The 22182-nt window shown below is 38.2% G+C and overlaps 1 protein-coding gene across 1 annotated transcript; it reads right to left on the bottom strand.

Annotated features, from left to right (window-relative positions):
* Positions 1–1970: 1970 nt before the first annotated feature.
* Positions 1971–14243, bottom strand: LOC121328228 (beta-1,3-galactosyl-O-glycosyl-glycoprotein beta-1,6-N-acetylglucosaminyltransferase-like). The gene is made up of 2 exons (XM_041272781.1): positions 14089–14243; positions 1971–4302 (listed from the first exon to the last, which is right to left on the bottom strand). The coding sequence occupies exon 2, from the start codon at positions 4214–4216 to the stop codon at positions 2936–2938; it is 1281 nt and encodes a 426-aa protein (XP_041128715.1). The 5' UTR covers positions 4217–4302; positions 14089–14243; the 3' UTR covers positions 1971–2935.
* Between the last annotated feature and the right edge of the window lie 7939 nt (positions 14244–22182).

The following is a 22182-nucleotide window of genomic DNA, read 5'->3' as shown; positions in this document are numbered from 1 at the left end:
CAGAGTGAAGACCTTTTGGATTGTGTGTGTGTGTGTGTGTGTGTGTGTGTGTGTGTGTGTGTGTGTGTGTGTGTGTGTGTGTGTGTGTGTGTGTGTGTGTGTGTCAAAGTGCTGTTTTGACTGGTAAACGGCTTAGCCGTCCAGTGGATTAGTCAGGGAAACAAAGAAAAGTGTAATAAGCACCCTAGTGTAAGTACTTTAAAACACTTTAAATCTGGGTCTGGGTCAATTTTAAAGGGGCTACGAACCTTATAATTGGTGAAATCTTTCACACTACATACACACACTGTATTTCACTGGTTTGATATAATCTCAGTGCCGATATTTTTAGAGACATGTGACATGACAGGTCCACATTGTACTTTTTAACTATTAGAAAAAATATTTACGGAATACTTAAACTGCTGCTATAACCATGATTAATATATTATGAATAGTGTTATCATTAATAAGATACCACATTTTTTTATTTACAATGAAGGTAACCTATACTGTTGCCCAAATGCTTAAAGTCAGCAAAAACATGTTTTCCATTCATTGTAAATAAAAATGTGATTTGGTACAGTTTTAATTATAATGCTATTAATAATAAACAAATCATGCAGCATGGTGCTAATAGCAGTTGTTAATTATTCTGTAAACATTTAGTCTAATAGTTAAAACGTGCAATATGGAGCTCGCTTTCAGAAGACATCACCATGGAGTTGAGTGTAATACTAATGTGATCAAGATCATTGACATGGATTTTGCCTAACGTATTTGTAATGTTGTGTCACAAAGACGGCTGTAGTGGGTGACGTCTTACCATCGACAGGGGCCAACACAGAACAGACAAAGACGTGGAGTTTGGTGAAGCTGAGCGCTTGTTGCGCTCAGCATTTAATTAAACAGACAGAAAATAAAAGGTTTGAAAGACAAACAAAACACAGGACACGGCACTGGTAGCCAAAACAAAGAGACAAACAATACGGACTACACAGACAAACACGGTGAGCTGTTATTATAATTACTGTTACCTCCATCTCCAATCCCATTCTCCACTCACCGAACACACAACCCCGAGTGAGTGACAACATGCTGCTTTTATGTAGTTGTACCGAGACTCCATTGCTAATCAATCATTCAACTGGAGTCTCGGTCCAACTGCACGTGAATTTATTAAGTGCAATTCCCCATGCTCATATTATTATTACGTTTTACCTGCACGTGAAGTGCTGTGCAATCCTCGTGCCTAAATACAAATATACATTTTAAACACTCATAACTCATAACTCATAAATGCTCATAACCCATATTATATCTTGTGTACCAACTACAATACACCAACATTAACACCATACATACAACATATAACACAAAAATATGCACAGGGGCGGGGCACACTGCCACGTCAGACTCACCTCACACTGTATGTACAGTGTACACTCTCAGCTTCACATGTCTGTATGCACATATTATAACATCTGCTTATAATACTGTAAGTGTTCGGTGGCTACTTCTGTTGAGTTTATTTATTGTGGAGGGAAGCAAACAGTACCAGAGTAAATGCATGACTAGAGGAATTCACTGAACAATTAACTAAAAACAAATTAGGTATTGGGTTGGGGAGTTCTATCGTAATTTTAAAATCTTAATAAATGTATAATGAAGTGTTACATACATGGTATATATGTATAATAACCAACAACTACAAACAGAAATGACACTTCAAACAGATTTATTTATAGCCTACAACCGTACATACTAACATACATACAAAAGTAGATGTCAACATAAGAAAATATATTCCAAGCTACTATAGATAGATGGCTTACCCCCCACCCATCCCGAAAATATATATATATATATATATATATATATATATATATATATATATATATATATATATATATATATATATATATTTTTTTTTTAATCTGTGCCATATGATTTTTACCTACATGCCAGATAAATATTAAATCAGTATTGTATATCTGAATTTATCTAAATAAATGCACATTTTGCATAACAAAATTCACAATTTTAAATGAAATTTACAAATTATACACAAAGTAGATATTCTCATTATTTTTTTTATTTCATTTCCATTTGGTTGCTGCTCACAGGTGAGAGAGCCGTCTCACTAGTAGTTTCCATAACTGCGAATTATGCTTCCATTCTTTTTTTCTCTCGTTAACACACTTTCATTAACAAGTTCCCCTTATTTAGCCATTGAGACAGGAAGTTATGTACGTGACCTGTGACAATTAAGCTTTTTAACGAGAAATGCGTTCATTAACAACCTCATCAACTCAATCGCTTTCGTTACTATATCACGAGTTTGATACAATAACACTGTTTTTTGAAAATCCTGCCCTCCATATCAAGGTGCTCTTTAAAACCACCTCATAAAATTAATAAAGCTGATCTGATCACTGTAGTTAAGCCTTTACTGGAGCTCAGTGGTGTTGCAATTTTCTCTATGAGGAGACTATTATTGCCAGTGCCCAGGCTAGAATTAAATTCTAATTCTACATTCCACTTGTCAAAGGTATTCTGTTTTTGTGTTCACGGATGGTTTATTAAAGCTTTTTATCAATGTCCCTGGGGCCATGACATGTATGTTGGTATGTTAGTTTATGCATTGACATGATCAGCAAATGGTTATTAAAACATGATAGTTGATGATTTTAAATAAGGGTAATAACTCTTAAAAACAATGTGGCAGATTTTCAAAACATTTTAACTCCAAAGAGTAAATTGCTCAATTTCCTCAAAGCAGAAAAGCACCTGTTAAAAACATCACATCGGGTATTTATTTTAAGGCAACTGAATTAAGTTTATTTCTTATTCCTCTAAATTGATTTTTTTGTTTTGTTTTGTTTTTGTCTTTTGAAAAAATTGACTGATTTATACTGGAGTAAAATGCTTTGAAAATCAGCCCTATGAGACTTCTTTAACGTTTAGTAGCTTCAACAATAGCTGTATGTCTTAAATGTTCTTCCAAGCACTGAATGGCAATTGGGTCCACATCTGTATCAAATTTATTTGCAAATAAATGATGTTGTTTCAGCATATGGTTCAAATCCCCTGCTCCATACACACATACTGATCTTACATGCACGCCAGTGCATGGGGGGTACATGGCTCCTTTGGACATGCTTCCTTCATGATAGCTCCATTTAACAAACCTTGACACAGAGTTCATGTCGGAGACATCATACTTTGAATTGACTGGAATAAAGCCAGGGACACCAGGAGTTCTTTGCAGCGTTGCCCATAAGAACTCATCAGGACTATAGGTGTCATTAGCCCAGTCCATGAATTTAAGTATTTTCTGGTCTTTCAATATGTGTTCAATGAAGCTCCTGCTAACCACTATGTAGGCTCCACCTGCAAACACTGGAGTTTCAATTGGTGGAGGAGCCTTGTCAGTGTTTTTTTTTTTCATTGTACCATCAGCAACTTCATAATGTTTCCTCCATCTTGTCTCTTTATGAGGTGGCATTGTTTCAGTTTCCATGCTGTTTCTCCCATTCAGCCCCTTCAGTATTTTAACTATTTCCAGGTTGGTTTTAATAGGGAAATCCAGGCCGCAGAGGTTGATAAAGTACTTCCACGTTAAACTCCTTCTCTGAAGGTCTTTCATGCAGTTGATATCTGCCTGTACCCTGCTCCAGCTTGCATAAACAACACTTTCTAGCTGACTGGCAACAAAAACATTCTCAAAGCAAGCTGCAATTCCTCTCACAGCGGCCAAGAAGGACTCTGGGGATTTTTTGTCAACGTGGACACAGTAAAAATTCTGAGGTGTGTATATGGACCTTAAAAGCCTTTCAAATGTATCAGTTTTGTGGTGAACAACTAATGAATATGCAATGGGAAATTCTTTTTCTTCTTCACTGAGAGGAAATGTTAAGTATTTGCGGACCTTTCTGAAGTCCCCACAGTTTCTGGTAAGATCAATATAATATTGATCAACTTTTGGTCTGTGTTTGTTTTTATAATTAACTGTGATCACCTGAAGCTTAGCCTGCTCAATCTCATCAGCATTGCCCTCAATAATTCTCGTGCAGTTGATTTTATCGTCATCCTCCTGCGTGAGCTCCAGCCTGTTGTACTGTTCAACATTCTCTTTTGTTTGAATATTAATCATGCAGATGGTGGTTAAAATTAAGATTCCAATCAAAACCATTTTTGCACTTTTCCTTTGCATGGTTAACCTTCTCATCAACATCTTGCAATGAATATATGTTAGCTGTTTAAAGGATTTTCTTCAGTAATGGTAATACGGCTACAGCAATATTTAGAGAAGATTCAAATCTAAAAAAAAGAAGAAATGTGTCACAAAAATACAAATATTGTCCTATTTTTATTACAATATGAATCGTGGCATTATCCTGATTATTTTTTGGGGTGGAAAGTACAGTAAAAATAACCCTTAAACTGTGATTTATGATTTAGAGAAGATAAAAAAAAATAAGACATGTCAAAATCTAAAAATAACAATAATAAAATAAACAATAATAAAAATACTTCCAGATAATACCCATAATACATCATGTCCTAACATGCCTTGCTACTAAAATCTGCATCACGGAACTTTAGGGAGCACGCTAATAATCACCCTCAGATGTTATGTGCATTGGCAGCAAATACCTGTCCCATTAAGACTTTCACCTGAATTTGATCAAATACAAATAAAAGCATGTTATTAATGCTATATAGATTTTTCAATATACCCGGAGCATGTGGGATCAGAACAGTACTGTATATGTTTCTATTCTGATGGATTTTTATTAGAGGAGGCTTACATTACCAGTAATGGAGTTGAGTGTAATACTAATGTGATCAAGATCATTGACATGGATTTTGCCTAATGTATTTGTAATGTTGTGTCACAAAGATGGCTGTAGTGGGTGACGTCTTACCAGAGACAGGGACCAACACAGAACAGACAAAGACGTGCAGTTTGGTGAAGCTGAGCGCTTCGTTGCGCTCAGCATTTTAAACAGACAGAAAATAAAAGGTTTGAAAGACAAACAAAACACAGGACACGGAACTGGTAGCCAAAACAAAGAGACAAACAATACGGACTACACAGACAAACACGGTGAGCTGTTATTATAATTACATCTCCAATCCCATTCTCCACTCACCGAACACACAACCCCGAGTGAGTGACAATATGCTGCTTTTATGTAGTTGTACCGAGACTCGATTGCTAATCAATCATTCAACTGGAGTCTCGGTACAACTGCACGTGAATTTATTAAGTGCAATTCCCCATGCTCATATTTATTATTACGTTTTACCTGCACGTGAAGTGCTGTGCAATCCTCGTGTCTAAATACAAATATACATTTTAAACAGTTACACGTAATACACGCAAGTAGAAGGTCTTGTCTGTTGTATACATGGCTTAGTATGTAATCTTGTTTGTCTCTATTAAGAGGCCAATGCAAATCTGCTTTTGACTAGCAGAACATCCTCATCCTGCTTCTATTGTATCATCTTGGGCAGAGCTTGTTGGCTGTATTTCATATATCTAAATCAGAGGTGAAATCCTAAACATTTCTTAAACCATGCAGACTAGATATTGGCAAATCTTTCTGTATGTAAGAACAAACTAAAAAGTTTGTCCCTTTCCATCACAACATTTGCACCATCTAATGGAAACTACATGTTACTGGGCAGAAATGTTGTTGCTTCAGGGCCTGATTTTCACTGTAGCAACTTTTGTTGAGTAAATCTAAAAAAACTAAGTAGTGAAACTAATTATTTTTTTCATGAACCACATCCTAAAATAAAGGCACAATTACACTTTTGAAATTATATTTTTAAGGTATATTTACTCAAGATCCACTCTCCAAGTTCTGAAGATCAAGGCCCTACACTTATTCATGTTACTACTTTCCCTGGTCAACTGGTCCATGCATTTATAACTCTCTACCTAGCCCTAATTTTAGAAACCTGATTATATATTCTAGATCTTTTACACTTTTTATATACAGTACATAAGCATTAACAAAATATTTGCAAAAAAACAGAGGAAAAAAAGGGGACTAAACAGGGCAACAGCCTCCCTAATTTCATAGAAATAACTTAATCCATATAGGTCTAGTGTCGCAGACACCAATTAGCACTAATCATTATGTAGTCCAGGATTACTTATATCCAGTGTCTGTAAACACCTCATTAATGATTAACTTTTAGTGACAGTGCAATCTTTAATGATAACTTGCATCTGACTAACCAAATTGTTTTGCATACAATTATGGTGAATCAATGCAAGACAAAGGTTAACAAAGGCTTCTGTTTTCCGACAACCACCAAATGGAAATGAAAATATAACCATTTGGTACTAAGCAACTTTACAGAAAGGGAGTTAATGATGAATAACAGACTTTACAAAAAAAATAAAAAAAATAAAGTGCATATTGACCTTTTTATTAAAATAGTATTCACGGTATTTTTATTTTAATTTTTTTTTTAATTTGGTAGTTTGCATTAAACCAAATTAAATATATTACACTGAAAAAATAAATACAATCAAATTGGTAAATAGTCAAAATGCTTTTGCTTTGTTTTTACTTTTAATTTTCCAAGAAATAGTAGGACATCCTTGTTTCTGAAATTGTCATTTTTCAAGGCTTTTGACACACCTTGGGCAGTGCTAGGTTATATTTCAGTTTAGTAAATTATGGTGTGTGCATTCTGCATTTTTTAAACCCTGCAAACTAAGCATGAGTAGGTCTTTGAAATGCTGTTCAAAGATGTTAGAGGTGCCTGTTATAAAGTGAGTTGTATATATCTAAATATGTTTCTAAATAGTGTGACAAACACATGTTGTTGCCATACTGCAATGTGATTGCAGACCCTTTTGTATTTCAATAAAACTGTGATTCATGGAAACTGAAATTTCAGTGCCCTCCCAAAAAGTTACAATATCCCAGCATTATATCTCCTATTTTACAGTGCCTTTTGTAAGAGAATCAAACTGTACAGCTGCATATCAGTCCCTAATGAATCACAGATGCCTACCCAGTATGAAGACAATAATAAAGTGATAAGTCTTTACTGATGTTTTTGTTAAATGGTTTTGCAAGTTGTTACAGCGTGAGGTTGAGTTCATTCTGTGTGGAGCAAGGACATTGCCCTGGGAAATGTGACGTCGGTATAGGGGCTCGTTTTGAGAGTATTGAGCTGAGTTTGCTAGTTGCCTGTTGGGGTGCTGTCCTTGGTCATCTCGCTTCCAGAGATCTTCTTGAATTCTTTCTAATTTATGTGTAATTACTGCCTGCTCTGCCTGCTCTAATTTACTTGACTGTCTCTGAAGCCTTTCCTACAAAATGAATGAATGATAAATTGAAGGTGACCTAATGGGCGATCCATGAGGTGTATACATGGAAATGAATTAATTTTGATTTAATTCATTAGGTAACAGTCAATCAGACTAGAACAGTTGACTAGATCAGTTGATAAATGCGAGTGATATTAAGGAGATATTACCATTAACGTGTCCCCATTGGCTCCATAATATTCTATCTGGGCCATTGCAATGTGATGATAACGATCATGTCAGTGACATTCAAGCCTTGCCATGACCGTAAATAGACTATATGTTTAATTATGGTAGATGCCTTTTGTACATACTGCATATTTTTATCATAAAGAAAAAGTGATCCACTTATAATAGTATAATCAAACACACCAAAATCCCCCAATCCTTGTTGCTTGTTTAATCATACAAATTCTAAGGAATACACATTTATATTAAAGCACAGGAACTCACCCATATGCTGGATGATCTCTTCTCTGTGAAATACTGTTCGAACTGTCTGAAACTTTATAATAAGAGGAAAGCCCCGCCCCCTACTTTGAATAATTCAACTTATCATAGGTGATTGGTCTCTCAGGAATGAAAGAAGAAAGCTGTGGTTCCCTTTGATGTACTGTATGGAATTTGAATCCAAAGACTGGCCAACAAGCAGGCACACAGGGAGGCAGTACGGCATTGTGGGGCAAGTCCATGGAGGGCAGGAGTGATTGAATTCTGGATCAATTGGAGCCTGCTGATGGAGGACTCCGGGTCAATGTCAAGGTTACAGATTATATCCCCAGGCTGTAACTGTTATATACTAAATAACAGGGAAAGACTAGACACATTTTCTGCGATGTCACAAAGTGGTTTGATTGAATTAGTGCTTCATATCATCAAGACAGGATTTTCAAGATACACAACCCACTCGATATATCGCGGGTGTCGGGGTCCAATATAAATCCACTATATATCGAGGGTCGCGATATAGCGAGAGACCCACAGAGAAACAAATAGGCTAACAAATAAACACTGTACAACCACTCCCTCGTTTTAACAGGTGCTTCAGGGTCCATTATAAATCCTCTATGCAACCTGCTTTTTCTCATTTTTTTATTTAAAAAGCAGCACACTGTTTTAATTCATAAAAGAAAACATAATGTACTAAATCAGTGATAAGTGATGTATAATATTACAATAAAGTTAATGTTTATCTATTATATTAAACTGACCATTGATAATCCAGACAAATGTAAATATAGCATGTTGAAAATGTGTGCCACGCTGCAAGGTTTGGAGAAGGCATTTTTCTAAAAGCTGCGTGTGACATCAGAAAGACAGCAGCCAAGAGCAGCCGGCGCAGCAAGCTCTGGGTAACAGAACACAGCAACTGAAACGTGTATTCTGTGTCGTTGACAGTTTCCTTCAAAACCATTATCAAAATACAGAATCAGTTCACAAAAAGATCTTCCTCAGGCACTTTGCTAAGGCTGCAAGTACCATCGCTTGATTTAGAAGAAGTGTGTTTGCAGTTAAAAAAATGCGTTAACCGGTGTATAACCAAATTACGATAATTGTGGTTTAGAATAAAAGAAACGGTATTAATAACGTAATGTACCTAATCCACGATTAACCGAAAAAACGGAATACCGACCCATCCCTACTGCCTTGTGGCTTTTGCTAGTGCATTGCTGCCCCACGTGAACACCTTGTTGGCTAATATAAAAACTGCATCAGCAAGTAGATACTGTATTTAATTTGCTTTGTGTTATTCTGTAATACATGTGTATATAATAACAGTACGATATTAATGCTTTGTTTTTAATTGTCTTGTATATTGTTGTTTGTGATGTGCAGTACGAAATAAAATGGACAGTAATTCTAAGTGCCTATGTATACTGCAGCTAAGGCATGCACAGTTAGACAGTAAAAATTGGCAGCCAGCTCCAGGATCATGGATATATTCGAATCTGCAGTATAGTGAGTGGCGATAAACATTGGCTCTCAAAAGCAATTATGTGACTTCTAAAGACAACTGGCTGCACCAGGGCATATTTAGGTGTGTCATAGCAAAGGGGGTGAATACTTATGCAATCAATTTTTTTTTCTGTTTTGTGTTTGTAATTAATTTAGAACAATTTGTAGATTTTCTTTTTCACTTTGACATTATGGACTTTTTTGTGTTGATCAGTGCCAAAAACTCCTAATTAAATCAATTTTGATTCCATGTTGTAAAACAATAAAATGTGGAAAAGTCCAAGGGTAGTGAATGCTTTTGAGAGCCACTGTAATTAAGTCAAATACATTGGACTTACAATGTTTTCTTCCCTCTAAACAAGTTTCTCTGATGTTTTTCCTCTGCGTGTTGCTGAAAACTTTCTCAGCCCTGTAAAACTGAAATGCCCCTCTCAGTGACATCACACGAAATAAAAACTAGCAGGGAGAGTAACTCAATCTCTCCACTATCCAATGATATGCATTTCCAACCTGTATGGCAGAGTATGCTGGCCCAGTAAGTCAGTAAAAAAAAGTGTTTTATATTGTGTGTACCTGACCACGGGCCCAGAAAGACACTTCCAATGGCCGTGTATACACAATCACACTCCTAAAAGGGTTAAGTTGGTGGTGCACCAGAAAATTAGCTGCTGTCATGAGGCTCAAAAACAAGGGTTCTGAGATGCTCCAGAATAAAATGCCCATAGTTAAGGTGTAACACTCAAATTAATGTACAAATAATGTTGTAACATAGAATGTCTAAACTATTGGAGCACTTTTTTTTTGGAATTGCTTCTTTCTCAGATGGAACAATTCTGACTTTATTTTAAAGCATGTGTTAAATACCTGAAGTAAGACAACTGATAACGCAAAGTGACTAAAGCTCACAGCAACCAATTATTCAAATACCACCGCATTCTGGAAATGTGAACGCACTGTATATTTAACTTAAAAACACACATTCTACCAATATTTCCATTTCACTACCTTTTTCAAACACAGAACAAACTACTGTACCAATGCCATGACCAGACTGCACCCAGCTACCTCCAGACCCTCATCTCTCCCTACAACCCCACCCAACCTCTCTGCTCTGCCTGCACCAGAAGACAGGCCGTACCTCCTCTAGGCTCCCCTGCCTCCAGAGCCCGCTCCTTCTCCACCCTCGCCCCGCAGTGGTGGAACTAGCTTCCTAGGGATGTCAGGACTGCCCAGTCCCTCACCACCTTCTGGCAGCTCCTCAGGACACACCTTTTCAGACAACACCTGTAAAACTCAACTCTCCCCTACTGGACAATACAGCACTCTGGATTTAATGTACTTTACCTTGCACAATCTGCTGCCCAGATCGCTGTATTTAAATCACTGTAGTATTTTGTATTTCACTTGCACTCGTATCTAACCCTGATGTAACTATCAATGCTTATCTGCTCTTGAACTGCCTGATATCACATCGTACTGTGTTTTGTATGTGCTATTAGAACTGAAGTCACTGTATATTATATTTTACTCTTAATTGTACTTTCTTGATATGTATTGTTTGTATACAACTGTAATTTGCCCTGGTCAACTGCATCCTCTAAGAAATTAATAATAATAGATAATATTATGCACTATTGACGCATGGAGGAGAAATCGACCAGCATAAGTACTTGCATTTGAAGCATACATTGTGGGCATGGTGACTATTTCCAAAATTGTCCACATGGTTCATTAAAAACAGTTAAAACCAGGTTATTATTATAAAAATGATTCATATTATAACTGATATCCTATGTGAGGCACTTTTTGACAATATCCTATTGTACTGCATTTCTTAAAACCAGGTTTAGCCACCACCAATTCAGAACCTCATTCTGAGATAGTTTTTCATCCAAAATCTCAAAAAACTGCTTCTTATTAACAAATGTCCATGGTAGATTCATAAAACGCAGTAGTCCATTTTTGCTCCAAACCTTTTTTTTTGGTCTTGGGCTCCAATCATGGCAAGAGACACTTCCTATATAAAATTAGGGGTGAACTAGATATTATAGACTACTTATCTTTAGTATCATGATAATCAATTATTGTTCTAACCCTGCTTTGATAATGGATTTACCAAGTTGCAGTTCGGATCATGTATTTGGTTTATTTATTTGAGATATGTTTTTTTTACAATGTATGACACTTTCACTTTATTTAGTTTTAATGTCTATTTTTATTCTCACAAGTGTTTTATTCTTTTCACCTATTTAAAGCCCAGTTCAGTATCTCCCTACTATACTGTAAAACAGTATCTAGAAATGATTTGTAACATATAAAAATTTCTATGTGATCTGAGTAAGTGACAAGCAACATACTACCAGTTCTTAAGAATAGGCTAGGATTTCATTACAGCAACTTCCAGAACAGTCTGATTTGCATGAACTCCAAAGCAAATGCCACATCACAGCAAAGTACTTTAATTTGTATTGCAAAGCTTAAAGTCACCATATAAGAGTGAGTGGCTAGAGTGATAAACACACCATTTACAAGACTGTCACATGAACATGTATTAGTTTCTTACATTAACTCAGATTTGCATTTATTTATTTTTAAGTAAATTGCTTCTTCCCAGTACTAACTAGCTCTCTTCAAGCAGTGTGACCTACAGCACAGGAAGAGAAGCAGGGTAATACACCTCCTTGAACTACAGTATCAGAGCATATAGCTAATTAACGACACTAAAAAACAAAAAATCATGATAATACCCTAACATGCTAATAAGATGGAAAATGAAATTAAAAAAATGTGGTCCTATCCAGAATCCATAGAAATATAATTCAAAATGTATGTATGTGCAGTGGCCTCCCTGAAACCATCCCACATCCTCCCAATTGGTCTCTGTCACCCAGTTTGGAAACAACTGTGCAAAACTAAATACAAATGAACCACCTTATACAGCATAGCATCAGGGGACTAAAATAGGAAAGGAAATCCATCTTATTGCACTACAAATGGAGATTTTTACTTTAGCACTACAAAATACTATAATAGCCAAAAACTTAATCTTGCATGTAATCACGCTCAATGAGAGTTCCAATATGTGTCTCACTTTTGAAATCAGCTCAGTCATAAACTTTTCACCAGCCAACTGCCATATCTTTAAAATTCTAATTAACATCCTTGTTTAATATGCGCACTGTAATCCACTGCGCAAGACAACATACTTTTGATACGATTCTGTCTTTTGTGGTGCCACAGCAAAACAGGCTAATGAGAGGGTAGAACACCGAATTAGCATCTGTATCAGATTGTACTGAAATCTTGCTCACACAAGTATAAAGCTTTCAGTTTTGTATCACACTTACAGGGTTTCACTGCTGATGGGGGAGGGGCAGAGGGCGTAGCCAGGTTAGAATTAAAATATTAGTATTCTCAATATCTTGATATAGTACGGTGTGTGTGAAATTTGCACCTTAACAAAGTTCAGACTTATTTGCAATAACTGGGCTGTGAGAACGGACTTTACTGCACAGTTCCAAACCCAATGTTCTAAAAAAAGTTTGAAATCATGGGGAAATGATCATGCATCCCTCCATAACAAGTTAAACTGTGCAGGATCTGGCTTTCCATGCTGGTCTTACACCTGGTATACAGAGCAATAGAAGGTGCATCAATTTTTTTGCCAGCCCCTACTAGGGGTTGTGTGTGTGTGTTTGGGTTGGGGTTAGTTCATGTCCAAGCTTTTCCAGACAGATTGTTGTGTGAAACTCAAGGCTATGCTACCTCCAAATGTATACCCTCATGATATAATAGGAGTGGAAGGACTACAGCACTGATCCCTTTAGCTCTAATCATGGTTTTAGTTTTTAACACCATAATGCAGTGACTTATAACAGGCATGATTACAGTGTGCAGAAGAAGAGCTCCACATTCAAACAAAATCAAAATGTGAAATAATATATTTCAAATCAGCAATAAGAGGTCTGGCTTGACTGGAGCTGGGGTAAATACAAACGAAATACAAAGATGTTTCAGTTTTTCAATGTATTGCAATTACTGTACTTACTGAAGTGTGGTTTTCTAAGGGGGGCCCCTTTATAAAACTATTTAAGTCTGCAATGACCAGCCCTGACTAATTGCTTTAATAATCGGTCCATTAAACATTATATAACACTCCTAAATTATTTGATGTAAGCATTTTTTCTAATAGTATACGCCTGCTAATTGTCAAGTAAGAGGTCAATATATAATTGTTTCAATTCACAACCCTGTTCTGGTCACCAGCAGTTGCTAGAATTCTCAGCAGGGCTGAAATGTAGTCTACAGTATTTTCAGCAAACTTATTTTATGATTTGGGCGTATCATTCTATATGATTGATTTGGCCCTATCATTCTATATGATTAATTTGCTATCATTATTAATGTGTAACAGCACTGTCTTCTAAAGTGTTTTAACGACATAGTTGTGTTATCAAATTAGTCTGATAATGTTTTTTGTTTGTTTGTTTGTTTTTTGTTTGTTTTTTCTGTATTTATAATGTCCAACAGCACGCATAGCCAATACATCTGTACTGAAGAATAAAATATGCACACAAGGTAAATGTGACTATAAATAGCCTACTTTTTATATATATATATATATATATATATATATATATATATATATATATATATATATATATATATATATATATATATATATAATGCAGATTTTACAGCAAATGGAGTTGGACTTTGGAAAATGCAATCACAATATTAAATAGCGGAAAATATTGTAGAAAATAAAGACAACGTCATAGCGTTTGTGGAAAAATATATAAAATACTTACTCAGGCTTCGACGAAATTCACTGTTAAAACTAGTCTTACGTGTCGCTAGAATTTTAAATAACAACTCCAACTTAAGTGTCATCAAATTATCTCAACCCCGAAGAATAAATCCAGTTGAACGGCAGCGATAGTTCAATACAGCTGGGTGGACAGAATGCTAGCGAGTCGAGTACTTTACAGCATGAATGAACTACTGTACTGTGTGTGAAAGGATAAGGCTCTACACATTTTGCGACGTGTGCTCGCAGCGCCCCTCACCTTTGCAAACAAGGACTTTTATATGTAAATCTCCCAGCAGCTGTTATTTTATTTGAGTACTTCTAACCCGAGGAAACGTCTAGAAAATGTACAATTAATTTGCAACTCTGATATGGACGCCGAGGCTTACAACCGTGTACAATTCCAGGTCTGTCTGTGCTTCTCGTTAAACTTTTTGCAGACCAGCAGTTTTTGCAATGGTGATACAGTGGCTTTTTCGAAGTTTACCCTACCTGTTTTTCTAAAAGGAGTAGTGATGATGTTGGTTTTAAACTGGGAGTGTGTAGACATTAACATAAAACATTAACTATATTGTAAAGCTATTGAACGGAAGTAGTCTAAATGTACTACTACATTTTAGATTTTACACAATAGTTTATACATCAATGGCGGCTGGTCCCCTAAACCCCTGCAGTAATATCTTATTATTCTGGCTGACGCATTATTATTATTATTATTATTATTATTATTATTATTATTATTATTATTATTATTATTATTTGGCAGACGCCTTTATCCAATGCGATTTACAGATGTTACAGGGGCAGTACAGGGTTACAACCAAGATTAATATTTAAATACAGTATACATTACAGTAAGTGCAAACAATACTACTAAATACAATATGAAATAGGATGGAGGATTACAACAAGTTATACCTACAGTGACATATTAGTAGTGCAACAGTTGAAGGATAGTGCATCAGCTGAGACTCCAACGAAGTGGTGGGTAGATCAGGCAAATCTGGCAAATCACCACCTACCTGGAAGTTGGTTACTTACTGATTCCCGGTTCCTTATTTGCGGTATAGCTGACAAAGCAACGTGTTCTTTTTCAGTGTGTTTTAACTCATTTACACATCTTGCTCAATTAATATATTACTACTATTTAAAAAATAATAATCGCTCCGTTAGAAAAAAAAAAAAAAAGGAAAATATTAATTACAAATCTGTATCGGCAGCATAGCGGTACCCTATATTACCCGCTTGCTTTGCCCCATTTACCCCATTATGCTTTGCTCACCAAATATCGAGGTATCCCTAGATAGGTTACCGTCTCATCTTTGCAAAAACACTAAAGATTTTAGTGAGCAAGCCGTACCCCACAAGCAGCAGAACCCCAAATTCTAGCCCATTATAACCAATACAGAACACATGGGGCCACGTCTTTGGATGCCCCATGTACCCCTTAGACGTCTTGCTCACTAAATATTGAGGTATCCTTAGATAGGTAATTGTCTCCTCTTTGCAAAAAACAACAAATTATTTTAGTGAGCAAGCCCTACCCACGAGCAGCAGCACTCCAAAGTGTAACCAATAAAAATGCATAGGAATCCCTATGCTCTTGCTTGTTGATAAACGGGCTCCAACGTATTGTAACGAACCTACTTTTAGGGCCAACTGGATTCCGGTAGCGTAATTAGCTGCCACCACCTTTATTTGACCAGCAAGTTCCGTTTTTTTTAGCGACCCTCAAAGTCTCGGGAGGATAAAGGTTCAAACCATACACAACACCAGGTATAGTTCTTAAAATGTCTTTTATATAAATAAAATGTGGTATATGAATTACAACAATTATACAGATTTGCTCCAATAAAGTAGTTATTGGACAATCCCAGACTAATTAGCAAAAAGCCTTCAATATCAAGACACACACAGGAGTATCAAACCAATAAACACAAATCAAATAAAAACCATATCAATCACATAATTAAACACACATCAAATCTTTTACATAAAACAGTGCAAAATAATTAATAACTCAAAATCACTCCATTAAACTACAGTGTACTAGTTATCTTAAAAAGAGGGAACACAATTGATGGGGTTTTTACTATAAGTCAGGTATAACTAATTTAGTTTAAACTATCGCCAATTTCATGTACCTACGCGGTGAATAATAATTTATAGACAGACTGCATTACACTAAAACCACTTCAAAAATCCACATATTACACATTTAAAAGGCCAGTCAAGCCAGATTAACTATAGAGAAAGGGGAAGAGAGTGAGACATAACTTCTGTATCACAGTGTCTGTAATAGCCACAGAGGACTCTCCGCCTCCAGTTTCTCCAGCCGAAGTCCACAGCTAAACGCCCCGCTCACCCAGATCCGCAACAAGCAGCTTTCTTTACCGATAGCCACCCTCCATTGCACTCGTTCGGCTCTGCTTATTAACAGCTCCACTGGTAAAACTTTTAGTCAATAATCTCGCTGTGCACCCCTTCTACATACACAGGTCAGATCTCATCCCTATATCAGTCTTTTCTCCATATCAGTCTCTTTATACCTTGCTCACCTCAATCAAGTCCAACACGATGGATGTCGTTCTCTCTGACGTGATGTAGCAACCTCCTCCATTGGTCTCACTGTAGCCATGTTGATCGGGACACCAGACACAACTGGCACCTCAGAATTTATCAATGTCTGTCCATCCGATGGTCTCGTCGGTCGCCTGGCACGCACCCACCAATCGGCAGGTATTTTTGGATTTTGACTTCTCTGGTTGGCCAACAGTATCGGTGGCCTAGGCAAAAGCGACAAATCCTGCGGACGGTTATCTAGGCCTTGTAATCCTGAAAAAGAAGACCTTGTACATGGATTTATAACCCACCCCCCGTTGGTCCGATTGTTCACAACGTCCAACAGCTGGTGGGGGTCTCAGTCCATCACCCCCTTGCAATACCCCTATAGACAAATCGTCCGGGTTAAAATTAACATGATCCTCCCTCAGAACCAATTGTCCATAAGGGTTAAAGAGTTTGGTTCAGACAACTGTCTTCCAGGTACTCCTGCAACATAGTTACTTGTACATGGTTTTAATTTGTTATAATGTAGTACAGAAATCCTCTCATCACAAACTTGTACTCTATAAAGTACATCAGACACTTTCACCGCAATTCTGTAAGGTCCCTTAAAATGTTTCTGGAGTTTTGAAGATTGTCCCTTCTTCCGGGCAGTATCCCTTACCCATACTCTCTCTCCTTCCCTATACACCTGGGGACTGGCCTTCAAGTCATAAAAACTCTTTTGTCTACCAGTAGCTATATTCTGATGTTTCTTTACAGCTTCATGTACAGTTCTTAAAGTTTCTGATAAGTCTGAGACATAATCATGAACAAACTGGTAAGTCGATACAGGTTTTACATCCATTAACACATCGATTGGGAGGGTAATCTCCCTACCAAACATTACCTCATAAGGTGTAAACTGTGTGGTACTCTGGACACCCAGTTTGTTTGATTTTCATTTACAAATGAGGCAAGCACAGTGGTTAAGGTCCTATTAAATCTCTTCACCAAACCATCCGACTGCAGGTGGTAAGGGGAAGTTCAAGTTTTATTAATCTCTAATAATCTACAAATCTCCATAATCAATAGGGAGTCAAAATTCCTACCTTGATCACTATGAATTGTTCTAGGTGTCCCAAACCGACAAATGAACTGTTCAACCACAATCCTTGCAACAGTGATAGCTTCCTAATTAGGCAGAGGAAAGGCTTCAGCCCACTTGGAAAAATAATCCAGAATTACCAAGACATACCAATTCCCATTAACACTGACAGTAAGGGGACCCAGACTATCAATAGCCATGCGCTCCATAGGTTGAAATGCAGCAGAAGAAACCATAGGGGCCCTAGGTTGAGGACCCACAATCTTATGTGAAGCACAAATATTATAGTTACAACAAAACACTTTAACATCTTTTAACCAACCAGGCCACTAGAACCTCTCTTTTATCTTTTTCCATAACTTTTCAGACCCCAAATGGCCCCCTGTAACCTCAGAACGCAGCATCTCTAAAACAGAAGTAACTAGTGTCCTGGGCAAACCTGTCCCCACCCCCCCCCCCCCCCCCCCCCCCCCCCCCCCCCCCCCCTGGTAATTTAGAACGGTTTCCCAGAGACCTTACCAAGAGCCCATCCTCTACCTCCAGCTCCAGCCACACACCTTGGAAATTGCATAGTATTGGATGACTCTTTAACTCTACAGGCACTTCTGATCCCATCTCTTTCCATCGGCACAGTTGTTGGATATCTGCATCCCCAGCCTGTGCTGCCTGAATGTTCAATGTTTCTATTTCCAGTTGACAAACTGTGGCTACCTCCGCTGTTTGTTCTCCACCCTCATTGAAACCATAAACCTCACTGACAAGTTCCACTGGACGCCAAGAAAGAGCATCGGTATTAGTATGAAATTTTCCTGGATGATATATAATGCTATAATGGAAGGGAGCCAATTGTTCCAACCAACGTGCCAACTGACCTTCAGGTTGGCTAAAAGTATGTAGCCACCATAAAGAGCTGTGGTCAGTCCTTAGAACAAAAGATAATGTTAGAAATATTGAACAAATGTAAACTGCTAACAGGTCCTTTTTTGTAGTTGCAAAATTGCGCTCAGATTTTGTAAGAGCCCAGCTAGCAATTGCTCCATTAATTTCCCCACCGACTGGCCCTTCCATTCTGGGGCCAGCCAGTCTGATCTATTAATAGCCATTATTTCTTGTAAGATTGTGGCCCCCGGCCAAAATTTTCCTTACACACCCCCTGTCTCAAGGTCTGTGGTTCCACAGTTAGATTTGCAACTCGAACCGGTGTACAACCTTGGGATATTTTACTCACTAGTTGGGCGACCAACAGGTCGTATTTCTCAACAAAATCACTAGCAGGTTCCAGGATCCATTCAGCCGTTAAGCCCAGGGGTCCTTCCACCCAGCCATTTATAAAGACTTCAGCACAAGTGGGGGGTGATTACATCCTCTCTGAGTACAACCCTTAATACTTGAGACTCCTTCAAATAAAGCAAGGGCAATTTCTTACCCAGAAAGCAACAGGTCCAAGCCTTCAAATCCACTACAGCTCAAAAAAAATCTGTGACCAATAGAGCAGACTGGTTAGCATTTTTAGCATTCAAAAAGTCATTATTTGGAATTTATGTTAAAAACACACATTTTACTCTCCAAACTCCCACAATTTCCAACTGCCCTCCATTTGCTGTGTGTACCCTCCCAGAATAGGGTTTAAATTCCTGTTGCCATCCCTCAGTCAATTCTTCCCACAGTTGATAATTTAAAATAGATACCTGTGCCCCATTATCAATCAGAAACTGACATGGTCTATATTTAATAATTCTTTCTAAATAAACCCCTATCCCAGAGTTCCCCAATTGCACCTCTATATTGGACCATAGATTTAAACCAAAACAGGCAGTTTCCCAAAACCTGTGGGCAATTTCTCTTTATATATTGGTTACTGCCACAACGCCAGCACGATTTCACTTGATAATAGAACTAATAGGGGGCCCCTCCCTACCATGTCTTCGCTCTGAATTCCCCTTGTTATACTATCCCGATGAACTACATTGCCTTTCTCCCCTTCCCAATTCCTGATGGACCGAAGCCTTAAGCTGTTGGACCTCTGCCCTCAACAGTTTTACAACCTCCATGACTTCCTCAACAGCAGATGCCCCCTCCCCTGAAACGCTTGCTTGTTCACTAACTAAACCTCATACTCGAGTTCCAGGTGTTGCATCTTTCTCTAAATTCCTAATCAATTCTAATTCAGCAGCCAATATAATAGTTTCTTCGAAACTACCGAGTTTAGCGCTACGTAGCTGGATACGAATATGCCCACTACCTATTCCAAAAATAAAATGATCACGAGCAAGCATGTTCTGGGTAGGTAGATCTGCCCCTGGGTAGGATTTAATAACCAGCCTACTCATAACATTACCAAACACTTCAACAGATTCTTGAGGCTGTCTTACACGATTATGAAAATTTACTCTATGCAATTCTTCACTAGCTGAGGTGATCAAATACCGGACTTTTAAAGTTGAATAGCCCTCACAGGACTTAGGGGTTAATCCCCAATAAATCTCCCTGGCCCAACCAGACATTAGTAACTTAATAAATTTTAATTTCATAGTATCATCCCATTGATTCACTTCTGCAGCTGCTTCAAATTGATCAAGCCAATCTGCCCAACCCCTGCCTGTGCCATTAAAGGTCTCAGGCATAAATAAAGTAAGTACAAGACCACCTTGGCTAGCCCCTTGGTTTGAACTTCCAGCCCCCTCCGTCATTATAGATCTAATTTAGATCCCACAGCTGCCTCCAATTGTAATGGACCTACTTTTAGAACCAACTGGATTCCAGTAGCGTAATTAGCTGCCACCACCTTTATTTGACCAGAAGGTCAGTTTTTCTTTTTTTTTTTAGTGATCCCCAAAGACTCAGGAGGGTAAAGGTTCAAAACATACACAACACCAGATATAGTTTTTAAAATGTCTTTTATATAAATAAAACACGGTATGTGAATTACAACAATTATGCAGATTAGATCCTAATAAAGTAGTTTTTGCACAATACCAGACTAATTAGCAAAAAGCCTTTAATATCAAGACAGCTTAAACTATCGTCAATTTCATGTACCTACATGGTGAATAATAATTTATAGACAGACTGCACTACACTAAAACCACTTCAACAATCCACATATTACACATTAAAAAGGCCAGTCAACCCAGATTAACTATAGAGAGAGGGGAAGAGAGTGAGACTTAACTTCTGTATCACAGTGTCTGTAATAGCCACAGAGGACTCCCCGCCTCCAGTTTCTCCTGCCGAAGTTCACAGCTAAACACCCCGCTCACCCAGATCCGCAACAAGCAGCTTTCTTTACTGATAGCCACCCTCCATTGCACTCGCTCAGCTCCGCTTATTAACAGCTCCATTGGTAAAACTTTCAGTCAATAATCTCACTCCACTCCCCTTCTATATACACAGGTCAGATCTCATCCCCTTATCACTCTTACCTCTCAGTCTCTGTATCAGTCTCTTTATACCCTGCTCACCTCTCTCATTTAATAAGTCTGGGTTAACTGAACACAGCACAAACCTCGTCTACAATTACAGTATTTATCAATCAAGTCCATCACAGTATGATGCTAAAGTTGGCTTCTTATTCTTATTCGGCCAGCTTCTTATTCACGTTATAGGTTCTTATTCGCAGTCAAGCTTCTTAATCGTATCTTGCAAATGTAAATAAGTAACTGGGGTATTTCAGGGGTTAAGTCATTTTGGGCCACTTATTTCAAAGCTGATTCTCACACAGCGGGAACCCCACTATGTCACCCACATGTATTTATCCCAGCCCAAAAATGATTTTGATACAAAAACAGCAAAAATCATACAATAATCCGGGACGTCATCATTTGCAAAGACTGTAACTACCCACCCCGATCCACCCCGATGTGGCGGCAAAAGGTCTTGACGTCTCACCGGCATTGTCCCCAGTAAACGTGAGCCCAGAGGTGGGTCAGCATCTTTGTGATGTCTAAGTGCCCTATCCTAGGGACCCTGAAATACAGCATCTCAGAGCGGGGCTGGAACCACAATCTGCCATCCTGTTCTTGTTGCCTGCGCCACTCCTCCGGGGTCACCGCCTGCACTTCCTGGGCGTGCATGACCTCACTGTCCTCTTCCAGAGCTTCCTGCTCTCTGGCCTTCCAGTGCTCACAGTGAAGCATCCTGCTTCATTGCACAGTCTCCCAGACAGTGCATCTGCATTTCCGTGCTTCACTCGAGGGCAATGTTGGATTGCAAAGTCAAAAGCCTGGAGTGTTTCAAGCCAGCGCGCCACTTGTCCCTCCGGCTCCCGAAACTGCAGCAGCCGTTGCAACGAAGCGTGGTCGGTGCGGAGCAGAAACCAGCAACCACAGAGGTAGGGATATTGCTTGATGGCTTCCACCACTGCCTATAGCTTCCTCCGGATAACGCAGTAGTTGCACTCCACACGGGTGAGGGTCCGCCTGAAGTATGCTCTCTTCTTCCCGG

This window comes from Polyodon spathula, chromosome 2, assembly GCF_017654505.1.
Source record: "Polyodon spathula isolate WHYD16114869_AA chromosome 2, ASM1765450v1, whole genome shotgun sequence".
In the NCBI taxonomy this organism is placed as follows: Eukaryota; Metazoa; Chordata; class Actinopteri; order Acipenseriformes; family Polyodontidae; genus Polyodon; species Polyodon spathula.
The sequence above is the reverse complement of the archived record's forward strand: the minus strand, read 5'-3'. Positions and strand labels throughout refer to the sequence as shown.

Bases quoted from the DNA above. Each gene is read 5' to 3' on its own strand.
- LOC121328228 (XM_041272781.1), bottom strand. From the start codon at position 4,216: ATGTTGATGAGAAGGTTAACCATGCAAAGGAAAAGTGCAAAAATGGTT.